At 38.9% G+C, this 26,871-nt stretch overlaps 1 protein-coding gene across 2 annotated transcripts in view; it reads left to right on the forward strand.

Moving 5' to 3' along the window:
• The window catches only part of GC6 (golgin Putative 6), a 398,621-nt gene that overhangs the window by 126,529 nt on the left and 245,221 nt on the right, over positions 1-26,871 (forward strand). For both annotated transcript variants that reach the window (XM_089423919.1, XM_089423920.1), the window contains exons 8-9: positions 14,621-14,674; positions 14,831-14,926. In XM_089423919.1, the coding sequence (XP_089280045.1) occupies positions 14,621-14,674; positions 14,831-14,926 (150 nt within the window). The remainder of the gene's footprint in view (positions 1-14,620; positions 14,675-14,830; positions 14,927-26,871) is intronic.

Genomic DNA, 26,871 nt, shown 5'->3' on the forward strand with positions numbered 1-26,871 from the left:
TTGAACCTTACTTGACCAACGAAAATTTTCAGAGGGGTCTGCTTGCCTAAAAAGCCCTCATATCATTACAAAATCGGATCTCTGTTTAGGGTTTCAGCCCACCAAAATTTAAAAATAAATATTGCATTTTTGGTTGCTTGAGGCAGGGTTTTCATCACTTTTTTTGACTTGTGAATTTTTTTGTTAAAGTTCTGTAAGTAACTTGCAACCAATTTCTGGGCTAGCTGTGAGCATTTGGAAATCATTTTTTTAATTTTGTTGAAGGCCGTGAGCCACTGAAATATTTCCTTTCACTCATTAAAGATTGCAGGGCTTCAAGCTTGTTTATTAAGCAAGACTAATACACAATTTGAGCTCAGAGTTGCAATTTGTAAAGCCTTCCTTGGCTGGACCGAGAGCAGAGAAAGTTTTTTTTTTTTTTTGCAAGTGTGTATTCAGTGTTTGAAGAAATCCCGCATTTTTTTGTAGGGGTTTGTCATCAAGATTTGTGTTTTGCAGAAGCCCAAGAAAATCCTTTCTAGAAGGACTGTGAAAGGTTATTTGGAGAGGTCTAATTTCCTTAGGCTGTGAGCCTAAGCGCTTATTTTCTTATATCTGGTCATTGCAACAGATTTTGAAGGCTTTCAAGCTTTGAAACCTAAGTAAAGTTCCCTTAAGCTTTGGTAGTAAGCATAATTGGAGGCCTTTTTCATCTTTACCATGAGCTTGAGGAAGCAACATACCTTCTGATTTGAAAGTGATTTATTTGGGGATTTCCAATATTAATTTTAGGTGTTTAAGGCCTGAAAATTCTTACCAAAATTTTCCTAGCCTTTTTCTTGTTGGCTGAAAGTAGTATCTTCTTTTTCTAGTGTGATTCTATTTGAAGGCTAATCTTTTGTTGTTTGCAGGAAGCTTTTCACTAAGCTTCAAGTCATTGTTGCATGGAGTCATCATCCATTTTCTAATTTCAAATTTCAGATTTTCAGAGGTTATTGTCCTCTAAATAGTGAGCAAGTTTGATTGTCAATCCATTTTCTGTTTGAAAGCAGTGAGTTAAAGGGTTCTTAATTGTTGATTTGGGGTAGCATCGGATGTGCTCTAACCACGAAATTTGGTGGAGAGGTTGGGGCACATGAGATTTCCAATACCTAGAAAGGGTTTGGGCAGATTCTAAACAGATCAGGAGATATTAAAATAATTAATATTTTTATGGAGTCCCTAAGTCTAAACTTAGGGAAAATAAAATATTAATGTTTAATATGAACCTGTGTTAGAATGGTCCAAAAGACATGGATCAAGCCAGATCTAATCTTAGCAGTTGATTAGGGACTTAATCTCGGCCGTTGATATGTCAATAGGAAAAGTATAAGAGGAGGCTTGAGGGTCACTTGGAGAATACACCAGAGTGATCAGTCATTCTATTCTCTAGAGCGAGGTTTGCTAAGAGAGATAGAATTAGTGATCGGGAGTTGCAGCTGAGGGGCATTGAGTACAGAGAGACGGAGAGGCAGAGATAGTGTCGGGAGAGCAGCGCAGTAGCCGGGGAGAGTGACGCAGAGCTATCCGTGGCTCACGTAGGGCCACGTAGAGGCAGTCGGGAGCTGCACAGAGCCTCAGAGAGGCCAGCATTGCTGATGCAGAGGGCCAGAAGGTTGGCGTAGTGCCTCCTAAGGCTGACACAGACCCATCCAGGGTGACGTAGGGCCAGCGCTGGGTGAAGAGGGGCTGAGGCAGTCCAGAGAGAGGTTGACGCTGAGGTTTCTGGGGCAAATTGGAGCTGAGTAGCTGCCAGAAGGATTATTTGGGGTTTCAGCCAGGAGATTTGTCAGAAACTGAGAGATATTACTGCCAAGGAAATTCTCTGTTGGATAGGCCAGTTTCGGCACCCAGATTGTACTATGATATTGCTTAATAAGAAAACCCTTAGATAGCTGCATCGATTTTCCCACATTGTTTTTTCCTGGGGACATTGGTCCAAAAATAATGGTGTCATATGGTGTGATTGTTTCTATTTCCTTTAGTTGCTGATCTGTAATATGTTGAGCATGCACTAGTGTTTATTTTCAGTATTTACATTGTAAATAACTTGTTAAGTAAAATAACAAGTAGGTAGGAATAAATCAGATAAAATGCATGGAGGGTTTCTAACTAAGTAAACTTAAAAACTTCATCATTAATATACTTGTTTTGAAGTGTTTTTTGGGTGGATCAACATTAATTCTTGCAGGAGTAGTTATCAGTCACCTTCAAAATTTGAAAGTTGCCACTTGTTCACTATTTCTTCAAAGGCTAACATTTGTTTAACAAGGAATATACATTACTAGTGGCAAGTGTCTTTGTAGTAGAGACAATATTTAATTTGGGACTGCTTCATTGAAAAGATCACATCCTCTTATCTAAGTCAAGAACCTTTCCTTTGCAGTCACCTTGTTCCAGATCTAAATGCGTAAGGACTGATCATTGAAGTAATTACAACTATTATATGTGGATCTGCCTCTCTTTTGAGGAGGTTGTTGGTTTTGTAAAGATATTATCTCTATTCTAAACTCCTTGATGTGAAGATCCATTTTCCTTTGTAATTCCCATTAATAAAAAATTATCTTTCTCTTGGGGAGCTTGGGATCTTCATCCCTTGGCATCCTGTTTCTCCTTGTTTAAAAGGGAGAGTTTGTGTTTGGTTTTGTAACTCACTAAGCTGCTCCTGCATCTCATCTCTTTAGCATGCTAGATCTAACTTCAATATTTGCATCTAAGTGTTTGGTATATTTCTTGTCTCTATTTCAGATGCAATTGTAGATCTAAGTGGTAATTTCTTTAATTTCCTGTTAGCAATTTCATCTGCCATAATTTGTTTTTGTTTACATCATATAAGCTAAGTGAAGAACATCTTTAACTAGCGCTTCTTAAAAGCATTCTGAGTTTTGCTCTAAGTCAGCATTGTCTTTGTTGTTTCATTGATCATTGTCATTAACAAGTAACCTTGTGCTTTGAAGCATTTAGCTACTTTGTGATTATAAGTTTATTGACATTTTACTTTCCTTGAAGCAACATTGTTATCATTGTAGTCCATTGAAAATCTTGCATTAATATTTGCATTCTAAACATAGATTTTGCTTTCCACTTTACTTAGTTTGCATCCACCTATTTGGCTTTGTCTAATTTGGCATATTGTTATTTTGTGAGCACTCTATCTTTACTTTAATTTGCTTGCTCATTGTCCATTGATATTGTTACATTTATTTGAGCATCTCTTTAAAAGCGAAGTACATGTTTCTTTTATTCTTGCAAGGTAGATTTTTTGCTCATCTTTTAATATTGTGTCATTTCCAATACTAATACTTGTCTTGCAACATTATTTATCTTGTGACTTGAAATATCTTGCAAGTGTTGAATCTCTTCTAAGCATTGTTATAAGGCACTAGTTTATCATTGTATCTAGTCATTGTCTTATTTATCTTATTGGGATTGTCTTGTTAAATATTTACTTTGCTCTTTTAGTAATCAAGCTTGCTAAATAATTTTAATCAAGTTGCTTAGATAAATAATTGCCTTGCCCTTAGTCTCCTAGACTTGTTGTTGCAACAAGTTTTCCCTTTCTAACTATCCTTAGGGACTACCCCCCTTAGCTTATCTAGGAGAGAGCTTAAACGAAGTGAGTAGGGAATAGGTGACAACCCCTACTCTGAGGGTTGTGCCTTAAAGATTATACCTTGCGGGGTTAGAAACTTTTCCTGCACTTAGGTGTACATCTTAGGCGACAACAAGATTCTTTACTAGATGGATGTAAAGATTGTGTTTCTTCATGGCATAGGAAGAAGTATATGTTGAGCAGCCACAGGGATTTGAAGGGACAAGAAGACCCATATTTGCAAGTTGAAGAAGGCACTATATGGTTTGAAGCAAGCCCTAGAGCCCGGTATGTCCGTATTGATAGTTACCTGAAAAAGTTTGGATTCATGAGAAGTAATGTTGACCCGAACCTCTACTTGACAGTGGTCCAAGGTATGCCTCTTGTTTTGGTTTTATATGTTGATGATCTATTCTTGACAGCCTACAGGTAATGAGCCTTTGATGCTCAAGTGTAAGAGGGAGTTGGCCTCTGAATTTGAAATGAAAGATCCTGGTTTGATGCACTATTTCCTGGGATTAGAGGTGTGGCAAAGACCCAATGAGACTTTCCTTTCACAAGGAAAATATGTTGTGAAATTGCTGGAACAATTTGGAATGGTAGAATGCAAGTTGTGGCCACGCCAATGGAGATGAACTTCAAGAAGTTATGTGGAGATATTGTTGGACCTGACTTAGCTAACTCCACTAAGTATCGACAATTAATTGGGGCATTGATGTTCCTAGTGAAAACCCATCTAGACATATGTTTTAGTAGTGAACACTATGAGTCAATTCATGATTGAGCTCATGCACACTAGGTTGCTGCCAAGCATGTACTATAAGATATTTGCATGGGACAATTAACCTTGGTCTGAGATATATTGCCAGTATTGTACGACTTCATGGGTACACTAATGTTTGCTGGGCCAGAAATGCTATTGACCGGAAGAGCACATCAGGGCGCTGCTTTAGCTTGGGATCTGCCATGATATCTTGGATGAGCAGGAAACAAAACTCTGTTACCCTTAGTACTCTCGAGGCTGAGTACATTGCTACTAGCATGGCGATCTGCGAGGTAGTATGATTGAGAAAGCTCTTTTGAGAAATGTTTTAGTAGGTCCTGGATACGGCAATGATATTTTACGACAACAAAAGTGTGTTTCGATTAGCAGAGAATCTCGTGTTCCATGACAAGTCCAAGCATGTTGAGATCAGGTTTCATTACATTCAAGATATGGTGCAGAGAGGAGCAGTGAGGCTTCATCACATTTTGAATGATGAGTGGATAACAGATATACTCACCAAGGCTTTGCCAAAAGGGAAGTTCTTGGTCTTCAAAGAGTAACTTGCACTGATGGATGTGACCCTCCTAGGTAAAGGTCACGCCTAATCGAGGACACTAAGCAATGTTGTTCCCCCCTGTTTGAGCTCACATGGAGAGGAATTGAGCTGGAAAGTTCCTGGGGTTGAGGGAATTCTGGACAATAGGATATTATGTGATCGTTACCTTCCATGGTAAGTCGTATCCTGCCTATTGTCTAGCAATAGGATAGTTTGTGATCCTTACCTAACATGGTAAGTCGTACCCTGCCTATTGTCACTCATTAGTCTTGACAAAGTATACCCCAATTGGCATCCTACCCACAAGCTGGGTTTGTTGGGATGGTTTCTCCCCATCTGGCTAATGGGTGAGCATACTTGAGATAGTTTGTGATCCTTGCCATTCATGGTAAAGGGTATCCTGCTCAAGTAGTGGGATGCTGGTGTTCTACCATTGACTCTTGAGGGTCAAGTTGGGAAGATCAACGAACAATAGGATATACTGTGATCCTTACCTCTCTCCGTAAGTGATATCCAGCCTATTGTCCTTGGATATAGGGTGGTAGTCGGAGCTCCCTTGTGATGATTCTTCTTCTTTAGATTCGAGAGTGTTTAACAAATGAGTAGAGATGAGATATGACTTGGTTCAGTGATGATAATGACGAGACTATTGAGACGAGATTCATGGTGTAGTTGGAAATTTCTCTCTAGTTGAGAGGAAGTGTTAATTTGGTAGATCAGGGACAAATTCCCTCGTTTCAAAAAGACCCTTACTAACCCTTGGAAGAATTTAATTTGGTCAAGGAAAAATATTGTTTTTAATGGAAAACCCACAAGTACACAAAAGTTCAGGTTGGCCTAAAGTCATAATTGGGTCTCCAAAGTAGCATATAAATACACATTAAGGCAACCTCATTTGGACATCACATCAACACATATCTTCTTCTCTCTCCTCTTGTGATTGGTTCATATAGGTTTGAAGCAAGGAAGCCAAGCTCACACTAATTTTGTTTTCTTTGTTGACTTTCCTTCTTGGATAGTTTGACCAACCATTGACCAATTTTGACTTGGCATTTTGACTCACTTTGACTTTGGAGGTTTTGATCTTTGGCGGTCGATTTTTTTTGTGAAGGAACCAAATTTTTTTGGAATGTTTGATTGGGGTTGACTGCAAACCCTTGACTGCAATTTGACCACAAGAAATTTTGAGTTTGACCGGATATTCTCTCTCCTTTGATTGAGCTGCTTTTGGGACTCTCTTGAGGACTACCAAAAGACGCTGGATATTTTGAATGTTGACCGAGCTGCCTTGGAGCTGATTTGATTACTGAATGTTGACTTGTTAGGGCATCTTTGACTATTGTTAATTGTTTTGACAAAAAATTGCAGACTTTGACTTTGGATCATATTTGACTTTTGGGCTCATCTCTTATTGGATATTGGTTAGTTGAATTGATTGGTCAAAGCTATTGTCCTTTGACTTATTGGATGATTGGAATATTGTATCTCTTTGCTGAACATCTGATGACAATCTAATAGAAGAAGAATTTGAAAGGGTTTTCCTCCTTGTGGGGCTTTCCCTTGGTCTTTGACCAAATCTTGTGTCTCTTGTCTTTAATCTTGAGTGTCTTCTATTGCATCTTGGATTTTTTGTTCTATCTATAATTGCTCATTGTTATTGGAAGATTAAATTTGTTTAAAAGTGATTACTTATTGAAGAAAGAATTGGGCTAAGTGATTGTACTAAGCAATAACATAGAACAATGGAAAATTAAGTTTTAACAACATCTTTATTCTCAATTATATTTGTTGTTGGAATTAATAATTGATTTTCCAAATTAATGTTAATTTAATTTTCCTCACGATTCTCATTGATAATGATATTAATATCTTTTCCTTGAATATTCCCTATAAATGTACATAATCCTGTTAATTTTCCATTGTTCTATGCTATTACAATCACTTTGGCCCATTCTTTTCTTCAATTAGCAATCAAAATTAATCTTCCAATAGTAAAGAGCAATTGTAGATAGAACAATAAATGCAATGTACAATAGAAGACAATCAAGAGCAATAAGAGACAAGATTTGGTCAAAGACCAAGGAAAAACCCCACAAGGGGGTAAACCCTTTCAAATTCTTCTTCTTATTAGATTGTCATAAAATGTTCAACAGAGAGATACAATGATTCAATTCATCAACAAAAGAGTCAAGTCAATCCTTTGACCATCCAAGAGATCTACCAACCAATAGCCAATAGATGAGTTTCAAAAGTCAAATCTGGTCAACAAGTCAAAGTCCGCAATTCTGTCAAAGTAAACAACAGTCAAAAGTAAACAACAGTCAAAGATGCCTAACCAGTCTTAAAGTCAATGGTCAAACTCCTCCAAAAGAGATTGGTCAACACTCAAAATACCCGACCTTCTTTGCTAGTCAAACTTTAGTGAAAATAGCCCCAAATAACTCAGTCAAACTCGGTGAAAGTAGAGAGAAAGGTCCACGGTCAAACTGCAGTTAAAGCCTGTGGTCAACAGAAGTCAAATTGCCTAGAAAATCTTGATCTCTGTGCCAAAGAATGCAACCTCTAAGAACTAATCCAAAACTGAAGTCAAACCAAGTCAAAGTATGTGTCTAGTCGATTTGACGTCTTAAATTGCTCTACATAAATTATCAATCCGGGTATCGTAAACTGATGAAGTGTGGTACACCATATGTTCTTAGTTAACCTTTTTCTTACTTCGTTATTTTATAGATTTTATTTTGTTTTGGGGTTTTGTTTTTGTTGGTTTCCTAAAGTGTCTAATGCAAATGGAAATCCTATTCTAAGGTCTTAAGAATACTTTTAAAGGACAAGTATGGATAGAGATTTCAAGATAAGGCCTAAGGCTTAAGTCCCTAATGGTAACTTCCAAAACTTTAGCACTTCAAAAGATCTCAAAACATGTTATTGGTGGAAGTAGTACTTGAACAAAAGTGTAAATATGCAGCTACTTCAATCAAAATGGAATGCAACAACCAATCAATTAGCTAGTGACTATGAAACCCAGTATCCTTGCTGCTGTATGAAAAAGAAAGTAAAAAATGAACTCAAAGCAACTCAAAGACTGAAAGCAAAGCAACTAATTCATCACACTACTTCAACTCTTCTGATCCTTTACCCTTCAGCTCAATCTACCTTATGGGAAGCAATCATGAACAAGTTAAGCAATATGATATCTAAATTGCAAGAAATTAAATTGCATAATGGAAACTAATCACACTACTTCAACTCTTCTGATCCTTTACCCTTCAGCTCAATCTACCTTATGGGAAGCAATCATGAACAAGTTAAGCAATATGATATCTAAATTGCAAGAAATTAAATTGCATAAAGGAAACTAATCACACTACTTCAACTCTTCTGATCCTTTACCCTTCAGCTCAATCTACCTTATGGGAAGCAATCATGAACAAGTTAAGCAATATGATATCTAAATTGCTGGAAAGTAAATGAGCAAAACAAAACTGATTGAAATAACAATGCTGGAATTAGAACTCAAAAAAAAAAAAATCAGCAGAAGGACAAGATGATTCCGTCATGTCATTAGTCATTAAAAAGCTATGTGCATTACTAACCTACAATCATCCAGTTGAACACACTTGCATGAATTAAAATTGCATGAATGAAAAATCTAATCTATCAAACTTGAAAGCAATCAAATCACATAATGAAATCAAAGCAAAATTTACAAAATGAAATCTACTCTACCTTACATTCTAATATGCTCCATGACATCTACTTCACATCTCCTTCCATGTTGAGAACATCAAAGCTTTATTCAAATTCTTCAAAATTACAAAGTACAACAAAGCTCTCCAAAGCTTTCAAAAGCCATCAAGGAAGAACTCCAAACTCTAAGCTTTAAGCTCTAAGCTAAAAGACTAATAAGCTAACAAATGAAGGAGAAATATCTCCTATTTATACAAAAAGATGAGAATCCATCTCATTAATGAGAGTCCATGAATCTCTCCCTCTACCTCTAGAGTCCTAATCAAAATAGGAACTGATAAGATACATGTCTTCTTAGAGTTACAATACAATTAGGAGATGTGACACATATCCTCATGATCCCATGATTCTTTCCACTCAAATTCGAATTTGGCCTTGGGGTGCCACATAAGGGTCTTCTAGAAGCTTCCTTTCAACCTACACATGTCAACAATCTCAACCCATTTGTTAGGTATAAGCATATGCACATTATTTTCTAAATTTTAACCACAAATTCACTTAAAAGGCTTAGAATTAATAAAGATTGGAAAAACATAAATGTGGCCCAATGATAATGAAAGTGGGATGAATGTGGTGACATAGTAGTGAAATGGAGGTGAAATGGAGGTGATATAATGGACATAATAGTGAAAATTTAATGGAAATGAATGACATTTTCAAGACTCAACAGTATGCTCAAACACCAAAAAGTCAATGCTGGTCAAAGACAAACTTCAGCCCTTCTGAAATTCTCTTTCTCCTACTTGCACGTGTCAAAGAAGACCTGCGATTTCAGACTTCTATGAACCTCCAAGAGAAGAAGATGTGTATCCAAATGAGATTGACTTGACTTGTATTTATATGTGACTTTGGACACCCAATTTGTCCTTTAGGCCGACTTGAACTTTTGTGCATATATGGGTTTTCACATTAAAAATATATTTTTCCTTGACCAAATTAAATTCTTCCAAGGGAAAAGAGGGTCTTCTCTGGATGGGGAAGGCTGTCCAAAGGAGGAATTCATCCTTGAGCTGCCAAATTAACAAATCCATAACATAAGATCATGCCACCTCATAAGACAGTCTTCCTTCATTTTTGAATATGACACTCAATCTTCAAACTTTTTTCACCGTTTTTTTGTTTTTTTTTTTCTATTTTTTGTTTTGTTTGCTAGGTTATTTGAGTTCTGAGTTGACTGACATGCCGAACCTGTGGCTTCAGTAGCCACAACCTAGGGCATCTAAGCTGTCAAAATCACTTGGGGATCATACCTGGCCTGGGCCACACTAGCGCTTAGCATGGCTGGATTTTTTCCCATGGAGTTTTGAATTGGTGACCTTTCCACCACTGAGTGCCTTATAGAACACCCTCTCATCGTCTTCTCTACGCCCCGCGGGCTTTTCTCTTTTAATTATTATTATTATTTTAAATATGTCTAGCAATATACTTTTTATAATTTTAAATCACCTTTTGATTATAATTTTTTTTTTTTTACATTTTTTCTTTATAACATATACCAACTTAGTACACACACAGACACACCAATGTAATGAACAAAGTTCGTACCTACAAGTATATTCAAAATATTTGGAATACATAAATATATATAATAGGATACATATTAATATATATAAATGTTGAATATAGATGTGATATCTTGGTTACAAATGAGGGCCCCTTCACGAATAGTCATGTCCTTGAGGACATGTCTCGTCAGTATACTAATTATTATTAGTTATTGTTAAGCTATGGTATGCTCTATGCTTATAACAATTTACTTCTTTTTCTTATTATATTCCATAGATTAGCAATCACATGTACATAAAGTAAAGTGTAGATAGAACATTAAACGATCGACAGAAAACAAGCCAAGACAAGAGACACAAAATGTGGTGGCTAGCCAGGGACAAACCCCACAATGTGTGGGGAAACCCTTTGATCAAATCTTCTTTTATCTTCAATAATTCAGCAGAGAGAAATAGTACAATAAATCTGATTCATATCAGCAGTAACAAATCCTAGATTCGCAGCATCAGCATTAGTGGCTTTATCATCAAACTAGGGCAGACGATATCTCACAAACCGACCGTCAGATTGGCTTGATTCCACCACCAAAAGTTGCGGCTTCCAGAGGAGGTTTAGATGAGGAAATTTTCTAGTCCACGCAGGTCAATTTTTACTTCTGTAGTTGCGGCTTCAGTTTCAGCAGCGTCCTTCAAACTAGGGCAATCGATATCTTGCAAACCGTCTGTCGGATTGATTTGATTCCACCACCAAAAGTTGTGGCTTTCAGAGGAGGTTCAGATGAACCTACAACGCAATTCAGATGAGGAGATCTTTTAGTTCACGTAGGTCAATCTTTACTTCTGTAGTTGCAGCTTCAGTTTCAGCAGCTTCCTTCTTTACATGTGTGAGGGAGAGACCCTTTTCTACGCAGTAGAGAAGAGACTCTTTTCTGCGCAGTAGAGAGAGAGAGAGAGATGAGTGAGTCCAAATGAGGAAAAGTCCTCCTGTATTTATACACAACGTTGGTGTTTGAACAGATGCGACTGTTGGGCTTCTGAGCCTACATGAGTTGTAGGTCTGCTTGATAATAATTCCATAATCAAAATAAATTCATATCTCCATGAATACTTATCGGAATTGGATGATCTTTATATCAATCCTACACCTCTCGATGAGAGGAATCTAATAAAAATATTATCAGCCATGAATAAGATGACCCATATGAAGTTTTGCCCTAGTTGCCAATTTTAATAGTTATTACTTATATATTTATGTTCATAACATTTCCTGGTAATAAAGCTATATATTACCATTCTGCCTAGATCACTATCATTAGTAAGTACGCTAGAGAGGAGCATATCTCCAAATCCAAATGATTAGGTTTAAAGCTAGTTATGCAAAGTAACGAGATTTATTTGTTTAAGCTGTGATATTGTAAACAATTTTTGTCGAATGATGACTAAATTTTGTAAATGTTTCACTTGTTCACATTATTGTTGACATATGAACAAATACAAATACAAATCAAAACAATCAGTCATTTATGAAATACAAAGACTAGTTTGGTTGTGACCAAGTAAGCTTGTAACTGTTGATTTTGATTTGTCCTAAATATAAGTTGTCAAGGTATAGCATATAGCTACCCAAATTCTTTGATTGAAGCTGAGCAGTCTTACATTTATTCTTGTTATTCTTATAATTGTCTGGGCTTCTAGTAGAAAGAATTGCAATGCAATTGAGGAAACACACTGGTAATTCTTTATATATTATCAATAAGTTTGTTGATTTCTAAAGTACATGTGAATGCTACAGTCTCCTCAAGTTTGCATGCACTATGCCGACATCATATTATTTAAACTGGGATTTGTCACTTGAGTGGAAGATATCCATCAAATAAATGTTGATTTGTGATAGCATCGGATGTGCTCTATCGACGAAAATTGGTGGAGAGGCTAAAGCACATAAGATCTCCAAGATTCAGAAATGGTTTGGGCAGAATCTAACCTGTTTGGGAGATATTAAAATAATTAATATTTTTAATAGAGTTCCTAAGTCTAAACTTAGGAAAAATAAAATATTAATGGGTATTAATATAAAACTGAGTTAGAATGGTCCAAAAGTCATGGATCAAGCCAATCTAATCTTAGCCATTGATTAGAGATTTAATCTCAGCCGTTGATGGACCAACAAGAAAAGTATAAGAGGAGGCTTGAGGGTCAGTTGGAGGACACACCAAGAGAGATTAAGAACTCGATTTTCTAGGGCAGGGTTTGCTGAGGAAATTGAGTGAGTGATCTGAGTTGCAGTTGAGGGGCAGTGAATACATAGCAGAGAGACAGAGTTAGTACCGGGAGGATCAACGCAGAAGCCGGGAGAGGTTGATGCAGAGCCAGCTAGAGGCCACACAGAGGCAGCCAGGAGTTGTGCAAAGCTAGAGAGTGCCAGTGTGTGAGACGCAGAGGCTCTAGAGGCTGACGCAGAGCCCAAAGAGGTTGAGGTTGGGCCAGAGAGGTTGACGCAGGGCCTAGAGGCAGCGTTGGGAGATTTTTCGTGGGACAGACTGGGAGTTGGAGAGTTGGATAGGGTGACGCAGTCCCTATCAGAGTGACGCAGAGCAATAGAAGCTGTATTGTTGCTGTGGGATCGTTCATCCGATGATTTAGCCGGAATATCTGTCTCCCACTGAGAGGTATTATTGCTGAGGGCATTCTCTATTGGGTGAGCCGTTTCTGGAACCCAGATTGTATTCTGAAAACTGCATAATAATAAAACTCTCGAATAGCTGCACCGGTTTCCCCGCATTGGGTTTTTCCGGGGACATTAGTCAAAAAACAACGGTGTCACTTGTGTGCTTGTTTACTTTCAATTGATAATTTGTATGTATTGATATTGTACTTGTATTTATTTTCAGTATTTACATGGTAAATAACTTGTTAAGTAATTGAACAAGTAGGAAGAAATAAATTAGATAGTACAGGAAGAATTTCTAATGGGTTAAACTTAGAAATTCCAACAATAAACTATCACAATTTAAGCATAAATTGTGTGTAACAAACAAAGTCCGTTTACGCTCTGAGACCAATGTAATGAACAGAGTTTGTACTCACTAGTTAAATACTTCAAAACACTTGGAATATGAAGATGTTCATTCATGATCTATATATATATATGAACGAGAATGATAATATGGTTAGAAATGAGGGCCCAGTGATATACCTAGGCAAGTGCCCCTTCCTCCTTAGAGACATGCCTCTGCTATACTGATCACTAATCACTAATTAATCATTATGATGATTGTTATTATTATTTATATTTACATTATATATATATATATATATATATATATATATATATATATATATATAACATAGTGTTAGTCTAGGTAATAGCAATAAAAAAGGCAAGGTAACAGGGAGAACGTTGTACTGCATACATAGTTTTTTACAAGAAAATTTAGTTGACTGAAGATGTCAATAGCTATCACTAAAACAAGACCTAGTGATAAATGTGTTGTGCTTGGCTCTAAAGTGAATATTTCATATTTTCTTCATAATCCTTCAATTCAGAGTGCAATTGTAAATACCCTTCTCCTATGTCCAGCATTACCTTCATAATCTGATGTCTCAGAGCAAATGGATAATACTAGAGGCTGTCGTTTATTTACATAAATTCTATCTTTCATATTCACCATAGTTAATAGTGTTTTAACATGCATAATGGACACAAATTGGTGAACACCTGATAATCTTTCACTGAAATAGGTGGTGTTATCCGTATGACATATATTGATAGGGAAGAATATAAGAATATCTTCACAAGTGACTTTGCTCTTAACTCCTTTTGATTTCATCACCCTATTAAAATATTTTTTGACTCTTGAGAGCATCATTACTATGGATAAATATATTCTGCCTTGTATGCTTAATGGGCTAGACAACATCTTTTTGAGGCTTTTGGAATTATTGGCGTACCAAAAATCTGGTGGTATGCAATGGCAGGATCTGGCTTCTTGGAAAGCATGTCAAATCCTTGATTCCAGGCTTAATGTATATTGGCTTGTTCCGAAAATATTTTTGCTTTGTTTTGGCAAAAGCATTTATGGATACTGGTCTAGAACTTTTTAATATGATTTCATGGCCTGCTAATAATGAAACACATTCCTGGCAAAATGAGTTCAGAGGTCAAATTTTGATACCACTTGGGCATTGGGAGCTATTCACTTCTGTTATATATATACATACACACACACACTTGGGCAGTGGTAGCAATTCACTTCTGTATATATATATATATATATATATATATATAGAAAAGTCTTGGGATTTTCTTTTTTGTTTCCATATCTAATTTGTAAAAGTGTTTCATTGTTTTTGTAGAACACATTTTATCCTTTTATTGGTTACTTTTCAGTTTTGCATTACGTTTCCAGGAGATAATTTGAGATGTTTTTAAATAGGTTATAAGGAATGAAGCCTTGTTACTTCTGACATACCTAACTCGTGAAGCTGAGGTATGTAAGTTATCAACATTTGAAAATATGACGCTACCTTTTTTTGTCAGCGTCTTTTCAGTTTTGGAGGATGCTGGTATATGTAGGGATTATAGCCAAGGGCCATGTCTAATATTTTGCAGTAAAGTTTTACATCTTTCATTGCTTACTTTACAGGAGATACAAAAAATTGTTGTGTTTGAGGGTGCATTTGAGAAAATATTCAACATCATTAAAGAAGAAGGTGGCTCTGAAGGGGGAATAGTTGTGCAGGTACGTTTTCTCATCTATAAGTTTCTATGATTGAAAATGAAGTAGGATCAGTCAATTAAATTGAGCAAAGTTTGACATCTTGGATGTCAGAGAGAGGCCTCTTGGTCACCCAAATTTGATGTATAAGCCACAAGTTAATAATTCAAATATCATAGGTCTGTTGGACTGTGGTATAGCAGCATGTTGGAGTACTGTGGCAGTGATGACCTTTCTTCTAAACCCAGCAGTTTTGCTTCCTGTGCTAACAACATGGTCTTTGAAACAAGGCTGTTGAGGCCAGTTCCAAGCCCTGGGTGGTTTTTGATGCATTCAGTACCCCTCAGTTATGTGTCTTATCCAAAGGTAGTCTTGTGTATTAATTACTAAATTAGATCACGCGTGGAGTTTTATTGCCTCTCCAGCCAAGCGGAAAGGGCTTAACTGCTAGAAAAAACAATGTAATTATGAGAAGATGACATTAGTTTGGCAAAGACATTGGCAACTGAGTTGCCCTAGAATGTTATAGGAGGCAAAGTCATTTTGGTTTACCCTATACAATGAAGGCATAACTTTATGAATAATGACTCGAAAGGGATAATAGACCATTATGTGTGACATTTAATATTATGCGAGTTTTATACCATTGAGAAAGGACACTTTTTTGTCATTTTAATAAATGGAAACATTTCTAAAGCAGATGTTGTGGCCAATTTCCATTTTCTCTTGAGAAACTCCTCAACCGTATTTTCCATTTTATGGAAACTCAGATTGTTAAGATATTTCTTGGATATCAAAGGCTCATAATTTGTTGTTGAAGTGTAGCCCATTCTATACAGACCAGTAGCTTGAAGAGTTGACAGTCAGGAGCTGTACATCTTCCTCACCATGTCATCTTTTAGTTGTTGTATGTGTAAGTTGATCTCTTAGAAGGTTAGTTTCCTGGATTGATTTTATAACAGACATGACCTTGCAGATAATTCTATACGTTGCCATTTTTGGCAATGGGAGAAAAACTAAAGCAACTATTTAAGCCAAAGTGATTGTGAATCCCATCTGTCAATCTCTGTTTAGATGCTTGGCCAGCCTGTCATTTATTTTCTGTTCTCATGAATGTACTATTGTAGGTTAGCCCTCTTACACTTCATATTGTATGAGGTTACATATTGTGATTTTCAATCACATTGATGGATTTTGTTGCTACCTTAGAGCTTTTTCATGGATTTGGGGTACACACTATCTTTCTTTGCTTGGAGACAATAATTCTTGGTTAAGTTGGTGTTTTGGGTTGGGGAGGAATCACTTCTTCTTGCGTGATCATGCTTGATGGCTTATGGTTGGTGATTCTCTTACATTTGCATGCCTTTGGTTGATGGATCACCCTCTTGATACAGATTTGGTGTTATGCATAATGCAACCTGGAACGTAAAAGCTCAGTTTTTACAGAAACACATATTTATATATATTACTAATACTTGAATGATGCCTTTTACAATGAAGGTCCTTGGTTTACATATCGCTATGGGTACCTTTTCGGGAAAGGGCATGATCTTCTGATCGTGCCCTTTCATTTAATTACACTAAATAGTTTTTTACATAACACGACCTCATTATGGTGTTATCTTAGTATACTTGTTCATCTGAAGAGTGATACACCTTTTTCATGTATGATGGTTCTGGTTCTAGCCCCCACAAGGGGTTAAATGTGTTGAGAAATCTAGGGCAGTGAGGGTAGGTGATTTCTTATTCAATGATAACTGCTTGTGATGCAATTTTACTTAACTTTATTAGCTTCTTTGTTTCACTTGATTATATTAATGTTCTCTATCATCAAACAACTAACAATTCATAAATAATCATGAGACAAAGGACACAAGATGTAGGCAATCAGCCAGGGCCAAAACCTCTCCAATCTTGAGAGGAAAACCTACCGAATTCTTCTTTTTATAGAATCTTCAATTGATGAATTCCAAGACCAAGACCCTTGACCTAAGCACCTCTCCAAGACTAAGTCACAAGGCTTTCTTGAATAACTCTTCTTCTACTTCAAGTCAACGCTAGTCAAACCAACTTTTGTACCTTTCAATTCGGCTTCTCTGGAATTTCAGCCTCTTTTCACAGACCTGTAATTTTTGACCTACCTGCAATTACAAAGATCCCACACGTGTGAGCTGATTGGGGCAGATTTGAGTGGCTTCTCTCCTTCGCTTGTCTTGAATACTTCTTCTTGTGATCTTGGCTAGCAAATATACCCTTTACTTGGACTAGATCTCAGTTTCCTTGAGGTCTGCAATACCTAACTGCAGAAACCCTAGCTGCAGTCACACATGTGAGGAAGATGACCCAAAAATAATGCCAAAATACTTTGATCTTCTTCTCTTTCCCTTCGCTAGATGAGAGGCTCCTTTCTTCCCTTTCCTCGCACTTCCTTCTCCTTTTCGGATGCTTGATGTGTGTCTCTCCAAGTGAGGCTGAGTACTCCTTTATATAGTGATCTCTCCATGCAAATAAGCTGACTTGTCATCTTCTATAGGCCGGCTTGTCATTTTGATAAATCAACTTGCTACTTTTGAGGACCGACTTGATTGTGCACATGTGACAAGGTCTTGGAGGGTCTTTTGACTCTTATAATGACTCAAATAAATTCTCTTTTACAATATGTAACACACCCAAATAGGTCTTCAATACATGACAATGACTCAATGACCAATACTAAGAGCTCACAATGGGAGCTTGACCTAAAAATAAATTTTCCTTGAGCATGAAATCCATGCCTCAAGATTAATAATAATAAATTTATTTTTCTCATTACATTAAATACATAAAATCATTATTACACGTCATTATGAAGACCGAACCTAGTTACATATTTCAACACTCCCTCTTAACTAGGGAGGTATTCATAATCCGTTCATGGTACTTGGACATTATCAATCTGAAGAATTCTCATAAGTAGAGTCAGTGTGGTAACCCATCTGTATAGCATCATATCATCCAACATTGTCACATAGCAAGGCCTTGACTAACAACTCTATCTCTACACAAGATCAGAGCACAATGCTGGCGAGATCAATGATTTATAGACACCCTCATCATTGTCTCTTTTGGAACATACCCCACTTGGGTTCTCTCAGAGTATGTTCCACCAATACTATTCTTATCTTGGATTTCCAGTCCTCAAGGAATATCAGTCCTCTACGACTACTATTATCTTGGATGCCCTACCACATCGTAAAAAAGTATCGGATGCCAGATGCTTACCCAATCCTCCATTCTTTCTTCCCAGGTGAAGACAAGAATGATGTGTCTACCTCTCCCTCTCAACTAGGGAGGATATACCCATTCCAATGAAGGAATTCATCCATTCCTATAAAAGGAATGTACCCAAGGTCCCTCTTAACTAGGGACTTGACCAAGCACCCTCTTAACCAGGGACTTGACCAAGCTTCCTCTTAACCAGGGACTTGCTTCAAGCAACTCTCTAGGTGGAGATCATGGGACAATCAACTGCTTGAAGGGCTCCTTTTTTCGATGTCATGAATTTACTCTTCTATGTTATGCATCCTTCGTCTTTGGGACTTCTTCATATGCACAAACCATCCATCACTTTCATTTATGGATCATGTCAGTCATGTCATCCTTCCTTTCATTGGAAAGTGATCCATTAGTTGATATCTGGCCTTCCTTCATACCTTGCTACCTTCTTCACATCATGTTTCCTTCGGGATCTTCCATCCTTCCACATGAGTATCAGTTGTTGGTGACAAATACACCTTTCTTTGGTAGCCCTATATTAGTCCATCTAGATATTGTTCAAAAATAAAAAATGGTTTTTCATCATGACATCTCCTTGTTTGTATCAACATCTTGCACACATATTGATACATCTCCAAGATATACAATGTCAAGGGTCTCCTTTTCCAGACTGCATGAGAGTCTTCATACTTTTCCTTGGAGATGTCACGGTCAATTCTTCTAGTTCATTAGATGTTGATTTCCTTTTCTATGTGACCATACTTGCAGTCTTGCATCTTTCACGATCTCTCCTTACTTTCTTCACATATTGCGTCTTAGGAACTTCCATCCATAGTTCCTTTGTTTTTCTCAACCACCTCATATTCTATATAAGGACTTATTGTGTTTTCTTCTTAGTTAATATGTGATCCATGCCTTCATGCATCCTTCCAAAGGAGGAGATCCTTTTCTTTTGATCATGCTCATGAGGTAGAGCATTTTTTTTCCAGGGAAAAAGTCGTAATTTTATTAATGAAAATAAAATTACATGTTGTATCTACTAAGAAGCATTGCATCATCAAGTCCATGACTAATGATAATTAGTACATACAAAAAACAACCTAGAATACATATGAAGAGAAAAGTTAGGCTTTTTTGGAATGTAGTTCAATTGCTCCACTATGTATGGACTAGGAGTAGTACCTACTTGTTTTGTTGGTTTTGTAGCTGCGTTTTTCCCCTGTAGGATGTTCTTGAAGGAGAGTCCTCCATTAATATGCTTCTGTTTTGATTCTGTGCTTTTAGATGTACTGCTCCCAAAACCTCCTCCTGCACTTTTCAATTTACTGGAGGCTGCAGCACCACCTCTTAGTCGCAGGTTGAGGGTTATGGAGGATGCTGATAGGATGTTATAATCTGTCAAGAACTGGTTATCCTGTAATGATCTGCCCCCATGGATTAGGTTTTGCATATAAGCCGGGTATTTAATATTTTGTGTGATATTATGCTTCAGTTGCATCACTCTGTCTGTTATATTCACCCAAAGTAATAAAGATTTCCCAACAGGGGTTTTAGAAAGATTTGAAAGTGAAATGGATTTACCAGATGCCGGGAGCCTATGTCCATCTTGTTGTTGAGAGTCTGTTTTGCTTCAGATGTCCCATTTGGCGCAGAGCTCCGTTTGGAGCGATTGTTGGAGCGGATTGAAATAGGGGCCACCCCATTTGAGCCAACTCTCTGCGCATGATCCAGATCTGGCTTAGGAGAGTGAAAAATGGTGCCGAAATCTTGGATCAAAGGGCATTTGTCCTTATTGACTTTAGAGCCTATTAGTTCTGTGCCTTGTGTACCTAGATCTGGTATTCTCCTATCCAACTCTGTGACTTTGTGCTGGTTTGTTTGTTGCAAACGTCCAACCTTCACAACAGTGTCGATATGCAAGTATCTCTGCATATTTGGGCATAATGAAGTTTGTCTGATTGAGATCTCGGCAGTAAAATCGATTTTGTGACAGTTGAGGGGTCCTGGGGAGCAAAATCGGTGAATCACGTCGGCTATGTCCACTGATAACTCTGTTGCCTCCGCCTTCCTCAAAGTCTCCAAACCCAGCCACAGAAGATTTGTCAAAGAAACCCTATTCAAACAATCCATTAAGGATGTATGGCATCTTCAACAGGCTTGAGTTGGATGATGATTCACTTGTGACAGAGCGATTTCTCTTTGGTAGCCCCGAGGGTGGAATCCACCGCAGGGCCATGATCTCCTTCTGTAAGTTCTGTGTACCTTGCGATCCAGAAGCCAGGTTGTCCTCGCCTATTTGGCTGTTTAGCATACGCCCAACCAGAGTAGTGAGCCCACCAGAGGCCAAGTGCCTCGGATCCTTGGTTGCCATGTGAGACCTCCACGGGGCTGATCTTGGCATCCGATCCTATTCCCGCATACCCACACAGTGAAACTCTAGCACAAATGAGCTCCATTTTTCCTTGTGTAATGAGGTAAAACATTTATTCATGCTATCTGCAACTATATGACATGACTCAATTTTATCAAATACAAACATTCATACCTCATTTTCTTCCTTTAGGTCATCTAGACTTCCTTCAATCACCTTGACCTGCTTCACTTCTTATGGCATCATACCATCATTCCATGAAGCCTATACAAGGCGGGATTCTCGACGAGATACTTGCTTCTTCCAGTAGGTGAACCGTCCAATGAAGATTCCAATGGAGGATCTTGATCATCCCCATCCAACAAATGCTCCTCTTGAATGATGTATGATGAGCTCTATACTAGACGACTTTCTTCTTCTCATAAGTACTACTTATGCTTCTAATGAGGTTACCAAGAGTTGCATCCTTTGTTGAATTTTCTAAGTCTATCCGTTAGAAAATTAATCTGTATTTTGCTGGTTTATTTCTTCTACTTGTAAATTCTGAACAAGTTATTTAAAACATTTAAATACTGAAATAAACACAATACAATCACAACATCTACAGATCATCAGCTGAAAGAAAACAAACACACAAGTGACACCGTTATTTTTGGACAAATGTCCCCGAAAAACCCAATGCGGGAAAGCCGGTGCAACTATTCTGAGGGTTTATTATTATGCAATATTTCCTTGAGTATAACTGGGTGCCTAACCGACTCACCCGACAGAGAAAAAATACACGACAACAATACCTCTTTATTTGGAAACAGGTATTCAGAAACCTGTCCCACGAAAACCTCTCCGGCGAGTTTGAAGCTCAGCGTTGGCCCTTCTGGCCTCTGCGTCAGCCTTTTGCTGCACTGCGTCAGCCACAGGACCCTCTGCGTCAGCCCTCTGAGGCACTGCACAGCCTCTGGGACCCTCTGCGTCACTTCCTCTGGCCTTCTGCATGGATGACGCAGTCCCTCTGGGCTCTGCGCTGTCTTTGCTGGGCTCTGCGCTGTCTCTGTTGGGCTCTGCGTGGCCTGCTCTGTTTGTTGTTCTCGCTCTCTGCTTCTGCGCTGGTCTCTTGGCACTGTCTTTGCCTCTCTGCCTAGTACTCACTGCCCCTCGCTGTTGATCACTGATTCACTTTTGCTTAGCAACCCCGCTCTAGCAAAATAAATGAATGATCACTCTGGCGTGTCCTCCAATTGACCCTCTAGCCTCTTCTTATACTTTTCTCGTTGGTCCTTCAACGATCGAGATTAAATCTTTAATCAACGGCTAATATTAGATTTGGATTGATCCATGATTTTTGGAACCTTCTAACCCAGTTTTATATTAATACCCATTAATATTTTATGTTTCCTAAGTTTAGACTTAGGAACTCCATTAAAAATATTAATTATTTTAATATCTCCCAAACCGGCTACAATCTGTCCAAACCATTTCTGGGCCTTGGAGATCTCATGCGCTTTAGCCTCTCCACCAATTTTGATGGCTAAAGCACATCCGATGCTACCCCAAATCAACACTCTCTCTTAGCGAGGATTGTGCTCTAGTAATACTCCTTATTGAGCATCACTCTGATTATCTGACACCGATACCTGTGCTTATTCTAGGCCTCCTCGCCCAACATCCTTTGCACTGCTGCATCCTGTGCTGTTGCCCATGGCCCTACCACTGCCAATGCTGCATCCATACGACAACTCCCTCTGCCTCCATGCTGCTGCTGGTCCATCGTCCTAGCACTGCATCTGCATTGCAACCCCCTCTCATCATGCTGCATCGTGCTACTGCAAATTGCTACTGCATTGCAACTCAGTTACTGAGAAGTAAGTAACTGATCCACCCAACTTCTGACATCCCTGTCAGGATAGAAGCACTCCCGATGTTGAAGCTCTCTCTGCCGCTAACAATTGCTCCCTCTATTGACCTTTGCGCTGCTGCAACAACTCCTTGCATCTTGCACCACTGCAAACCCCTCTGTGCCATCCTGCACCGTTGTAACACTCCTGTGCCTCTCGCACTATTGCAGCCTACTAGCCTCACGCTGCTTGGGGACTCTTGCACTGTAGCACTCTCTGTCGCTTCTTTCGCATCCGTCTCTACCTACATCTGCCAGTCGTGCTACTCCTCTTCGGGGCTCCTGTAGCAAGGTATAATCCAAGAGGTTGGGTACCTCAAGGATTTTGCCCCTCATCGCCTGTAGTCCTCCTGACTACAGCTCGATGTCTCCCCACTTCTTCTCTAGTGGCACATGAGCACTCATGGCACAATTGTCATCCTCCTCGACTTCTTTCTTCGCCTTCGCTGGCGCTACTTAGAGTGAAAAGCCTCTCCCTTACTTTTCTTCCTCGGACACTAGTTCACATAGTGACCTAGTTTCCCATAATGGAAGCATTTGATCTTGGAGAGGTCCTCCTTCTTTCTCTTCTCCTGCTTTCCCGCAGATGCTAGAGCCGCATCCTCCTCCTCTTCCTTCTTGATCTGGACTCCTTTGCTGCTACTTCCCGTCTTGGTCAGCTGTCTGATCTCTTCTTGACAAAGAACCACCCACAATTCTTCCCAATCTGGAAGATTCGCCCTGCCCAGTATGCTCTGGACAAATGTCTCCCACTCCTTGGAGACTGCGTTTAGTGCGGTTCTTACCATCAACTCTTGATCTGGCGTGGCCCCTATGGAAGTCAGTTGGTCCTGGATCTCCTTCAACTGACCGAGGAAGAGATCTATTTGCTCTCCCTTTTGCATCTGGTACGACTGTAGCTGATTCTCAAGTAGCATCTTCCTCTGCACGGAAGTATGCTGGTACAAAGCCTTCAAGGTATCCCACATTTCCTTTGCCGTTTCCTTCTCGGCAATATGTTGGACCACATGATCCTTGACCCCATCAAGGATGATGCATTTTTCCTTGGCCATTGCCTCCTCGTACCTCTCATTAGCTACCGAGTCAACTGGGATAGCCATTACTCTCGAGGCGAAGCCCTTGATGTGATGTCTGTCTAGAATGGACAGGATCCTGGCCTTCCAGACCACAAAGTTAGATGCTTCGTCCAACCTATACTGACCCCTCAGCCTATTCATGACCATCTCTCTGCTCTTCGCTGTCGACTCCTCTGAGTCTCTCTACTTCCCGCCTGGAAGTTATTGGTTCAACTCCTGCTGAGTCTCTCTACTTCCCGTCTGGAAGTTCTCTTTTGGACTCCCTCTGAGTCCCGATTTCCCTCCTGGAAGTCCTTCTGCCAACCGTCAAGTTGCCCCTCTCTGATCGTCTATTGAATTGCAACACTAATCCAGGTTCCTTGGCTAGAAATCCGCCTCGGCAACAACTCCCTCTACCTTGGTTTTGCCTTGTTAGGTACTGTTATGACCACAGTACCCCACCATCTTCGTTCCCGCAACCTGTCCACAGCTTCCTTCGCCCCATCAATTGAAGGATTGACCCTCTTGGCTTTGTGCAATCCCGGCGCTGGAAAAACAACTCCCTCAACCAACTGCTTCGACCCTCCTGGCCTCTGCATGGCTTTGCGTGAGCCTGTTTCTGCCCTCCTCGGCTTCTGCGCTGGCCTTTCTGTAGCCTCTATGTCAACCCTTCCTCTGTCGCTTCTGCAAGGATTAACTTTCTATCACTCGGGACAACTGATTTTGCTACAAATGCTCTGCTCAGTTGATGCCTTCCACTTTCTTGTGATCTGCAACCACGCTCTGATACCATGTTGAATTTTCTAAGTCTATTTGTTAGAAAATTAATCTGTATACAGCTGGTTTATTTCTTCTACTTGTAAATTCTAAAGAAGTTATTTAAAACATTTAAACACTGAAATAAACACAATACAATCACAACATCTACAGATCATCAATTGAAAGAAAACAAACACATAAGTGACACCGTTATTTTTGGACAAATGTCCTCGGAAAAACCCAATGCGGGAAAATCGGTGTAGCTATTATGAGGGTTTATTATTATGCAGTATTTCCTTGAGTACAACTAGGTGCCTAACCGGCTCACCTGACAGAGAAAAAATACACAGCAACAATACCTCTCTATTCGGAAACAGGGATTCAAAAATCCTTTCCCATGAAACCCTCTTTGGGAACTCTGAAGCTCACCGTTATTTTTGGACAAATGTCCTCGGAAAAACCCAATGCGGGAAAACTGGTGTAGCTATTATGAGGGTTTATTAATATGCAGTATTTCCTTGAGTGCAACTAGGTGCCTAACCGGCTCACCTGACAGAGAAAAAATACACTGCAACAATACCTCTCTATTCGGAAACAGGGATTCAAAAAACCTTTCCCATGAAACCCTCTCTGGGAACTCTGAAGCTCAGCGCTGGCCCTTCTGGCCTCTGCGTCAGCTTTCTGCTACACTGCGTCAGCCCCAGGACGCTCTGCATTAGCCCTCTGAGGCACTGCGCAGCTTCTGTGACTCTCTACGTCACTTCCTCGACCTTCTGCGTGGATGACAGAGTCCCTCTGGGCTTTGCGTTGTCTCTGTTGGGCTCTGCATGGCCTGCTCTGGCTGCTGCTCTCGCTCTCTGCTTTTGCACTGGTCTCTTGGCATTGTCTCTGCCTCTCTGCCCAATACTCATTGCCCCTCGTTGCTGATCACTGATTCACTTTTGCTTAGAACCCTGCTCTAGCAAAATGAATGACTGATCACTCTAGTGTGTCCTCCAATTGACCCTCAAGCCTCTTCTTATACTTTTCTCGTTGGTCCTTCAATGACCGAGATTAAATCTCTAATCAATGACCAAGGTTAGATTTGGATTGATCCATGACTGTTGGAACCGTTTAACCTAGTTTTATATTAATACTCATTAATATTTTATTCTTCTTAAGTTTAGACTTAGGAACTCCATTAAAAATATTAATTATTTTAATATCTACCAAACTGGGTACAACCTGTCCAAACCATTTCTGGGCCATGGAGATCTCATGTGCTTTAGCCTTTCCACCAATTTTCTTGGCTAGAGCACATCCGAAACTACCTGAAATCAACATCCTTCTATAGGTGACTACCATCGACTTCTATTTCATCTATCTTTCATGTTTCTTATGATGATGTTATGAGCTCTTGCTTCAACCATATGCTTTCTTTATGCCATCTCCTAATGTGATGCATCCTGTAGTAGAAAGTTTTTCGGATTAAGCACATTGTTAAGATTTGGTCGACGTTTTGAACCAACTAATGTGGTTCATCCTTAGGACAAGGTCATTAGTTGGTTCGAAATGTCGACCAAATCCTGACAATGTGATTAATCCGAAAGACTTTCTTCTACATTATGGATCACAAAAGTCTTAGATCTAACATGATGCATCCTATCATGCTTCTAATGTTTCCTACCATAATAGCTTATACTTTATAGCAGAAAACTTGAAACAGAAACTTGAAAAGAATTGGCGAGGAAGATTATCTCAATCCTAGTATAGATCCTTTACTTCCTCCTTGGATTTCTTCTTTTCAACTTCTTCCACTTTTTTAGTGATATGGGCTTCTTCCCTTCCTCTTTTGATGTTGTCCTTCTTGAGTTTAGGACAATCTCTCTTGTATTGCCCATATTCTTGACATCCATATCATTGAACCTTTGCCATATTCTTCTTTTTTTTCTGAGGAACAAATTTCCCAAACTTTCTTTTTCTCTTCGCCATGGCAGCATATGCTTGAGTTTGCTCATTTGATCCTACACCAAATTTTGCCTTCAACCTAGTTTCTTCAATTTTGCATAGTGACCATAGATCATTGAATGGAGTAGCTTCCTTTTCCCATAAATACTTGATGCAAAGTTACCCCATTCCTCTGGTAGTGCATTAGGTACTATTGTAGTCATTTCTTTGTCAGACATTATCTCTCCCAATTCTTGTAGTTGGCCCCTTATTTCAGATATCCTCATAAAGTATGAGGCTATTCCTTCTTTTGATATCTTCATCTTGTAGAATTCTACAAGTTTGTCATATATTTCTTTTGATGTTTCTACTTTTGATACATAGAGAATGAGGGGGTCATTGATAGATTCTATAAGAATCCTCTGAGCCCTTACTTCCCCTTTCATGAATCTTGCGTGAGCTTGAGCTTCTTCCTTTGGAGGTTTTGTGATTGAGCCTTTAACATGTTCTACCACTTTCTAAGAGGATCAAATCAATCCTCTTCTTCCATGCAAGAAAGTTTGAGGACCCAACCAACTTGTTTCTCTCCTTGCAAAAGGACATTTTTATAGATTCAAATGTGGACATAAAGATAATCACTTGTGAAGATACTCCTTGGTGAAAATATCTTCAATTTGTTGACTTCTCGGATTTGATGATGATATGGTTTTAA

Source organism: Pinus tabuliformis, chromosome 4_2 (assembly GCF_031772625.1).
Source record: "Pinus tabuliformis cultivar Carrire ecotype Pingquan chromosome 4_2, CPIR1, whole genome shotgun sequence".
NCBI lineage: Eukaryota > Viridiplantae > Streptophyta > Pinopsida > Pinales > Pinaceae > Pinus > Pinus tabuliformis.